This window comes from Natrix helvetica, assembly GCF_964273705.1.
Source record: "Natrix helvetica genome assembly, chromosome: 1".
Taxonomy (NCBI): Eukaryota; Metazoa; Chordata; class Lepidosauria; order Squamata; family Natricidae; genus Natrix; species Natrix helvetica.
This window is the reverse complement of record NC_138548.1, coordinates 110,623,437-110,633,064: the sequence shown is the minus strand read 5'-3', so window position 1 is coordinate 110,633,064 and position 9,628 is coordinate 110,623,437. Positions and strand designations below refer to the sequence as shown.

Sequence of the window (9,628 nt, the reverse complement as noted above, 5' to 3'; positions counted from 1 at the left end):
CTTTCCCTAGATGTTTCTTCTCGTTTGAGAAGGAGGGCGTCGAGGTGAAAGAGGGGGAGTATTAGAGCGCGAGTGGGATAGCGGGCTTAGAGAAACAAAAGGAAACCAGCTGCAGAACTTCCTGAACTGGGGAAAAAAGAGTGAGACGGGAGGGAGGGAGGGAGAGAAAGAGAGAGAAGGCAGGGAGAGAGAAAGAGAGAGAGAGGACAAGTCAGACCACAATAACTAACAAGACACTTACAAGCTGGGGAAGGGATTGGGGTGGGGGTGGGCAGAGAAGAAGGCGGGTTCGCACGCAGGAGTTCCGTCCCTGCCCCGCATTCATTTTCGTTCACCATGACCAGTGCGATCTTGAGGCGGAATTCCAGCAAACAGGGATTGCAGAATCTCATAAGGTAAGTCCTTACCTGTCCGTAGCGAAGAAAGGGTGGGGGGGCGCCGGCCACTGTTTCTTTGTGTGGACCAAGGGACTGTAGAGCCCTCACCTTCCCTCCGCCCACTCGAGATTCTCTACGTTAGCTAAGAAGGCTCCCCAGTATCTGAACTGGGTCCAGGAAAGCAGCTCCATCGCTTTGCAAGGCGGCGATGTTCAGCCTGTGGCAAACGCATTCCTGCAGGCAGGAAGAATGGACTTCGAGGCGCGGCGAGAAAGGGGGGAGCGGGAGAGAGAAAGACATTTAGGGATGGCTTTCCCTGAGATCCCCCCTAGAGAATCGTTGCTTGGCCTTGGCAATTGAACTGACCCAGCATTTGGAGCGAAAATCGTGATGGGAGAAGGAAGGTCGATCTCGCCCCTAACGCATATATGAAAGGGGACCTGGGAGAGTCGGAGCTGGAGCTGGTGGCCGATGGCTAAGCTCAACACGGCAAATCCTTGGAAGAGGCAGCATTTTATCCGTTTGAAAGACGGGGTTTTCATCCCTGGGGAACTCTTCTCGGGAACCGAGATCGATTTCCTTTCCAAGCGAGACAAGGTGAACTGGAGTTCTCTTCCGAGACATCCTTGCGGGCGGCCCGCAAGCCCTGCGCGCTGGAGGAAGTCCGAAGGAATGTAACAAGTTGCCCCTGAGCGCGTAAAGCTAGGCGCAGGGGGATTGCAAAGTTAATTTCAAAAGAGAAAAGAAAAGGAGCGGAATAACTGCCCTACGATTTACCTTCGATTGTAAAGAGAAGGGGTAACAAGGGACAGTCGTTGTGCCTCCCTTTGGGACCAAGATGACAGATATTCTTGGATAGTGACCATTTGCAGTCACTAGTTTGTGGGCTTCTCTCTCCCTCTCTTGCTGTATATTTGTATGCACACACACACACACACACTCACTCACACACACACACATACACCATTGTCTAAAACTAAGAGTGCATTAAAAAAAAACCAAGTAAACAACAGATTTAACAAGTTTACTGCATGTGATTATTGGACAGAGTGAACAGGGACATTTAATAGAGAGTTCATTCATTTCTTATTGCTGGTTAGTTCCATTAATTAATGTTGACCCAGCAGGAAGTCCAAATATAAACAGGGGAAAAATTAATCACCTGGTCCAGGACAGAGAAGAATAACATCTGTCCTGGGATTGCTTCCACCACCCTCCCCATCCTCAGCCCCCCCCCCCCAATCACAACACAGTTGGCTAAGAACACTGGGAATCACCACCCCAACCCATCTGAAGTGCACCAATTGGGACAGGCTAATTAAAACAGTTTGACCAGGCAGGGCACAGCAGATGGCCAGCTATTGTATGGCAAATCACTGCTTAAGCATGTTTCATTTGAAAGTCAGCATTTGTTTGGAAACATTGACAACATGGCGGAACTTTTACATATTTATGCAAGTATGAAAAGCTTCTTGACCATGTGGGCTGCCTTTGAGCAGTGACCATATGGTTAATGGTCTTCACACCCAAGTTCTCACACAGTGCTTGGACACCACTGATCAGGCCGGTTACAAGTTTTAATGTACTTACTCTACTTTAACATCTCTTTCAAAGAGTATACAAAAAGAAATCTGTTTTTGTCAATGATGTCAGTGCTTCTCCTTCCCCGCTCCTCCTTCTCCTTCTCCTCCTTCTCCTCCTCCTCCTCCTCCTCCTCCTCCTCCTCCTCCTCCTCCTCCTCCTCCTCCTCCTCCTCCTCCTCCTCCTCCTCCTCCTCCTGTTTCTGTAGCCACAGTGGCTTACAAAATGAAAAGAGAAGTGTGCATCCTGGCCAGAAAAAAAAATAAGTATGGTGCTGAGGGATGCAACACTGTGAAAAAAAGATTTATCTGAACCCATCCTCTATGTATTATTCCTCCCTAGGTAGCATTTTGTCTTTCTATGTGTATAAAAATATTGTTTTTCATTTGTCTAGTTATGCAACCATTTGTTGAAAATACATAATGAACTGCATTAGAAACCCAGGCATAAAATAAATACTTGTGATATTGATTAATCTACTCATTTTTTTTGCTGAAACAAGTTTTAAGTTGCTTTAACATTTGCCTGAAGTTGGATATGATTTTTTAAAAAGTTTTAAGTTCCAGTTAAATCAGTGGGTGTCTGTTTTAGAATGATCCTATTAAGAGCAATGGGCTTACTCAGACAAATGCATGTTTTAGCTTCTAACCAATGTTTAACATTACACTCTTTGGAAGATTTATTCAGACATATGCTGAGTGGGATTTATTCTTATATAAATATGTGTTGGGTTGCAGCCTACACTTCACTGGCTTGTTAGCATTCCTCCTTTTGTCTGGACTGTGGCCAAGATTTTTTTTAAAAAAATATTCATACAGGTTTAAAAGACTAATGTGAGAAAGAGTCATCCTTTCCTCTGTATGAAACATAAAAACTACAAAATTGTACAGTATTTTTATTTTAGAATTTAAAAAACACACTAGAATTACATTAGTGTTATCTGGACTATCTGATGCATATGGCTGTCCAATCCAATTCTAGCATGCCAGAAAAACCAAAGCATCATTTGTAGAAACTTAAGCAGGTCTCATCGGGTAGCAAAACTGGTAAAAGACTAATAGATTATAGATTCTTTGCATGGATTTTTTAAAAAATCCACATTACAAAATAGCATACAGAGTTGAGAATAAGAAATACTTTGCTATCTTTACCTGCACACACACACACACACACACACACAAAATTAGAATATGCTAAACTGGGTGATTTTGGACTAGTAATCTGGATGATTTGCATATACTTGTAAGAACTGTCTCCATCAAAAAATAATTGTCCATTATGAAGCAGTGTGAATATCATTGTGGATTCTGAAAAGATGGAAATAACTTATTCTGTCTCTGATTTTTTGAGACTTCAGCCAAGTGAAAATCCTTGATTGCTCTGTAGTTCTCCTTCTGTCTTTCTTCTTCTGGTAAAGATTCATCTAAAACAGTAATGACATGGCTGATCAACAGCTATAAATATGATATTTAGACTGTGTCATAAGGCACAATTATCGCTTTTAATGGAGACAGTTCATATAAGCATATGCAAATGAAGAATGAAATCACCAAATGATCTGTTCTCCCTTATCAATTAGCTCTTAATTAAAACAAGTTAATCAAGAAGCTAGATGATGGATCAAGTAGGTTGATGAATAAGGAACTAGTGGCCAAAGGGCTGCATACACCCTTTGGAAAACTTACAGGTCTCCTCATCAGAATTTCAGTCAGCAAATAGCAGCACTAAAATTTCTTGATTCTTTAAGTTGAACAAATTCAACATTTATTTATTTAGCTGCCCATTTCATATATGGCTGCCCATCTTGTATCTCTGAGTGGCATGCAAACTCAAAATGGTACATTAAAGTATCTCCCCTCCCCAAAAGAAGAAAGGAAAACAAACCCCAACATTCATTTCCCCCCCCCATCTCTATAATATTGCAATCAGTGCCTGTTAAGACCTTCAGGATATAGTAACAACAACTTGCCATCTTCAAGCTCACAGTTTTCCCAATGTTTCACCAAAGTTAAAGTCTGTGACTGCCTTTTTCAAAATAATCACTTGACTTGACAATTCAGTGTTTTCTGGCTTGCATAAACTGTATCTAATCTCCCAGTTAGGCCCCTTTTTCCACTTTAGGGCCATACTCATTCAACTGGGAGCCCTCTCTGGAGGGAGATGAAGTAAGCAACGGGTAGGCTCAGGAAGGGAACTGAGGAGAAACACCCATTCTCCCCCTAGGATCATGATGACGAACCTATAACAAACGGCGGAGCCATTTCTGAGGGTACGTGAGGCATTGCCCTGTCAGCTGGCCAGCTGATTTTCAGCCTTGATTTTTGACTGTTTTTTGCCCTCCGGAGGCTTCCCTGAAGCCTCCAGAGGGCGAAAAACCACCCAACACACAAACTGGAAGTTTGGGAACGGACTTCTGGTTTGCGCGTTGGACTATTTTTCGCCCTCTCCAGATTCCTAGAAAGCCTCTGGAGCCTGGGGAGGGCGAAAAAAGGATCTACAGGGCCACCAGAAGTCGGAAAATGGGCCGTTTCCAGCCTCCGGAGGGCCTCCGGGGGGCAGGGGAGGCCGTTTTTGCCCTCCCCAAGCTCCATGAAAGCCGTGCGCACATGCACAGGGCAGCAGGGGTGGGGGTCGCATGCACATGTGTAGGAAGCATGGCACGGGGGGAGCATTAAATTATGGGGGTGGGCATATGAGTGCATGTGAAGCGTATTTGGCACCCGAAGCAAAAAAGGTTCAGCATCACTGCTCTAGGACCTCTGTTTTGTCCTTTGTTTTTACAATTCTATTTTGTAAATTCTCTTTTATTGCTCTCATCTACAGGCAGCAACACTCTTATGGCATTTTAAAGACACACATTTATTGTTATGATCAGGATGGGAAGCAAAGTGTTGACAACAAATGCCTTGATGGAATATGTCTAGACTCTTCTGACATCGCTGTTTAAAAAAGCAAGGCTTTAGAAACATACTTCTAAATTGAAATGCATCTAATGCAATTTATAAAACATGACAATCACATATTTTCCAAACAAGAGCAGTTTTTCCATATGAGCTTTTATAATGTTGCCAGCTTTACACTTCTCTTTAACCAGTTAAGTGTAGCATCCTTATATCACATTTATATGCTACTGTATACAAATCAGTGGAAATGTTTTTATCTGAAATAAGAATGCCATAGTGATCATACATAACCCATCATTCCTTTTTTGGGGGGGGGGGTCAGCAAAAGTTTGCAAAGCACAAAAAAGAATGAAAAACTGGTGGGCAAAAGAATTTGAAAGCAGGAAATAAGAGGAAAGGAACTATGGCTACACCTAGTTTACACCAGGTCAACTTATGCAAGCTGTTCTTGCTCTCATCTAGTTCGCTATAGTTTATGCTCTCGTTGTGCTCTATAGTTTATGCATTGCCTTTTGTTTTTTCTTAAATGCATCCAGGGCAAGGGCTATCTTTGACAAGATGAAAATACCATACCTCTCAAACCTCTTCCAATCTTTATTTTGCTCATAGAAAACTTTGACCTTTCTTCTCTAACAACTGGTCAGTTGGACATGGGGTATTTTAGAAACATCCATCTTCTTATCCATCACTTTTGTAGAAGAGATATCTTACTCTTTGTTTCTTCTTTGCTACACTTGTTGTCACAACATACACTTGATCAGCAAACTGTCTGGATGTCACATTGCGTCCACTTCTTACAACAGCCTTGGGGAACACCTCCTTGGATTTTATAACTGGCCTATCATTTCTCAGAGATTTGGATGCTGTTCTGATGATAGTTGATCTCTTTTCATTCTCTTTCGTGACCTCCCCTCCATCCCTGAAGCAGTTTGCCTACTCTTTTTGCAAGTTTTTCAGAATTACAAATGAGCCAAATGAGTCCCATATGCATGGCGTATTTTTGGAATTTATTTTAGCAGTTTGGTGCAATCTGCCATGTATCTTGTCCCCATCATAGTCATACAGAGAATATGAAATCTTAAAACAATAGCTTTATTACTACAGAAACTGCCATCAAAATAGTCAGCCTGATGTATGGCTGAGTTCATAACTCAGTTTATGCTCTTCTACGTAGATGTCATTGTTTCAGACCACTTATGACTACCATCTATTTCTGCTGCTGAACACTTATCGGCTCTCCTCTGTTCTAAAGGCCTCTTGTTTTTTCCAGAAACTTCAAGCCTTTCAGCATCTCCTTAAGGATGAAGTGGACTACACAAAGGATTTCTAACAATGATGCTCTCTTGAGCATCACTTTTAATGAGGCCCGTTATCACTGTTAGAGATCATGTTTAGCTTTCCTACAGGTTTCTCCCATCATTAACCAAAAAGATGGAAGATGAGAACCAAATTCAGAAATGGAGAAGAATGAGAAAATAGGGAAAGAGATAGTATAAGAGCTGGACCGGGTATATTTGAAGAATCAAGATTCATTGCCAAAATCTCGCTTAAAGTTTGTCAACTTGAGATATGCTCCCCCCCCCCGCCATGGTGCAGAAGGCCAACTAGGCCACGCCCACCATGGCCATGCCCACACAGCAAACAAGGAGAGAACCCCTTGCTAATTTTTTTGAAGCCTACCCCTGGTCAGATTCAGGCGATAGTTCTGCTAGATGGACAATACCGAAGCTGAGAAATTAGCATTTAGCCTTAGGCTAACCATGATAATTATTCAAGTTAACCTGCTTTTATAAAAAGAAACCTGATTTCTTCTTGCCTACCCCTTCTTGATTCAGCAAAGGATGTACGTTTTGAATTCCTCACCTCAAAATAATCTTGATTATTTGAAGACCTTCACTCCAAACTGATGACATTGGAAATAATTGAAGTTGTTTGGGGAAGAAGGATATTCAAGCCTGCAGCTTTAATAGGCACCCCATAATAATAAGTGATATTATTGTGGATAGAAAAGACAAACAAAATGAGAATGGTTGCATTAAAACTGAGCAAGCCCAAAACCAAATACACTTTTGTCAGTCTCCAAGACTGAGACAGAGAAAATTTATTAAAGGGAAACTTGGACAGTATTTCAACAGTGCCCAGTGCCACAGAAGTGCCAGGCATTGTTGCCATTGTTTACTTATACACAGGGATAAAGCAACTCAAAGCAATTCACCACCAAACAAAGGCTCTGTTTGACAGCCCTGGCAGAGTCTGGAAGGGAAGGAGAGAGAGAAAGAGAGAAACAGATAAGATGGTAATTGTCCATTCTTTCCAAAATCATTCCTAGTTAATTACACTGTCGCTGGCAATAAAGTCTCCAAGGAATCATAATGTGTACCCAGGGCTTCCTTAGCTGGACTAGCAGTTCTCAAATGCTCAGTTTTTCAGCTGTAAATGGTATCTTCTTTCTAGCAAGTGTTTCCATGCAAAGCTACGCTTGCTCTCCTTTTTCAAAGGTCAGAAAGAAAGGATACAAGCCCTATCTAAAGCATCTTGTTTAGAGCCACTTCCCATATTGAGAGAAAAAAATGGGATTTTCCACAGTTTTCCTTATGTCACATAGGTTCTTTGTTTTGTTGGTTGGTTCAATGACACCAACTTGTAAACAACTGCCTTCAGTTTTTGTAGAACAGTAGAATGATAGAATCAATGATAGATTTGAAGAGATATGAAAGGTCATATGTTCTACTCAATCAATTCTGGATCCACTACAGCATGGATTGATTGATGACCACCCAGCTTCTGTTTAAAGATCTCCAGCAAAGGAGAGCTCACCACTTTGTGTGGTAGTCTGCTCCACTGACTGACAGCTTATATGTTTTTACGGCCTTCCAATCTTTTGGGTTATAAAATATACTTCATCAGCTTTTAACTTCAGGGTGATGAGAAAGTAATTTAACAATCTATGATGCAAAAGAAGACTGACAGATAACCTGAAATTCAAACATACATGCTGTGTATGCCATCAATGTCTTGCCAATCGTGATGACCTCCTGACAAATGATCACCACATGAATTTAAACTGAAAAGAACCAGTGATACATGAAGCCAAATGTGTGGTTTAATGATGGACATTACAGTGATTACTAAGATGCCTATAAAAAGGTAAAGGTTTCCTCTGTCTAGTCATATCTGACTCTATGGGGTGGTGCTCATGTCCATTTCTTAGCCGAGGGAGCCAGTGTTGTCTGAAGATGCTTCCAAGGTCATGTGGCTAGCATGATTATATGCCAAAGTGCATGGAACACTATTACCTTCCCACCAAAGTATACTAGATAACTGCTAGGTAGACAGGAGCTGGGCAAGGACAGGAGCTCACCCTGTCATGCAGTGCCTGGGCCTTGAACTGCTAGACTTCTGGTTGATGAGCCCAGCATCTTAATCACTAGGCCCATAGAAATCCACAGTATGGTCACAGTGACAATAACTTCCTTGCTTTCCAGGGACTGATATGTGAGATTCTAGAGTTAACATTTACAGAGAGGAGCCCACAATTTCCTCAAGGAACAGGTCAGGGTTGTTCTGCTGTTGAGTTTTCAGTAAGATTCGTAACTAAGGCTATTTGGATGACAATTAGAAAGATTTCAAACTCATTTGATTGGCCCAAAGACTTCTGTAAACTGGGTTTAATGTGCCTGCTAACCTTTCTTAGAGATTTCAAGGCTTAGAGAAGTGCAATGTTCATGGTTTGGGGGGGATGAAGTTTACCAGTTAAAATTTCTGATGAAGACCAGCTATACCCTCCATTTTTATGGACTAAATGAGTGCCAATGCCAGAAATGGAACGAACAGCCTGTTTTTCACACAAAGAACTTGTTCACAGCTGGAAGAGTTAGCAAGCAAAAGCAAATCAATGGAATGATGGTTTGCACGCACACTAAACCTAGTACATTTAATGAAGAGTAGATTGGGTGCTTCCAGTGATCCTTTTAATATGCCATCATTCTGCCACGTTCTTGCTATTTTACAAGGGTCCCAGATGATGCTCACTTCTGTTTACAATCCTCTTGTGTTTTCCTGCCATGCCTTTTCTTATTAAGAAAAGATTTATTAAAGAGATAATTTTTGAAGCACTGCTAGTGCTAGGAATCATTTCTCAGGGAAAACCCTAAATTATAGATCATTCCAAAAATAGAGTTCAGCTCCCTATCTGATTTTTTTTTGTTCTGTTTTAAATCTTCAGCAAGTAAGCTATATTTTATGACTTTTTTTGGTGTGTCCACCAAAACCGTTTAGGCTAGCTACAGACTTGATAAAAGTCCATCACTGCGGATAAATCCTCAGTGCTACCTTTGTCTGAGGAGTGGAGAATGGGAAGTACCTTGATCGTGCTTATTTTAAGCTAATACTTGAACACCATTTTGCTGCCCATGAGACATTTATGAGACATACTCATTCCATTTTTAATGCTCATCTGTTCTTTGGAAGCCTGCTGACTTATTCATTCCTTAACAATGTAAGAATATGTGAGCATGTATATTGCATGTTGTCATTCCCATAATTTCTTGTCACAAGTTTTGCAGCTGCCCGAGTCCAGCTCATTATAGTAATCAATGTCTAGGTTCTTATTTTGACATGCTCAGTTAAAAGTAACCAAATGACTGTACCTGAATATTAAACAGCTGCTCAGTGGATACAGGCCCTCTTATGTATGTGTGGGAAGTAGAAATCTGAACATAGATTAGACATTCAAGGATGAAAGATAGTGTTGTGCAAGATGTCTAC

The 9,628-nt window shown here is 41.5% G+C and overlaps 1 protein-coding gene across 1 annotated transcript in view; it reads left to right on the top strand.

Annotated features, from left to right (window-relative positions):
- Positions 1–285: 285 nt before the first annotated feature.
- The window catches only part of LSP1 (lymphocyte specific protein 1), a 72,380-nt gene continuing 63,037 nt past the window's right edge, over positions 286–9,628 (top strand). Inside the window, exon 1 of the mRNA XM_081935461.1 lies at positions 286–395. Within this exon, the coding sequence (XP_081791587.1) occupies positions 337–395 (59 nt within the window). The 5' untranslated portion in view covers positions 286–336. The remainder of the gene's footprint in view (positions 396–9,628) is intronic.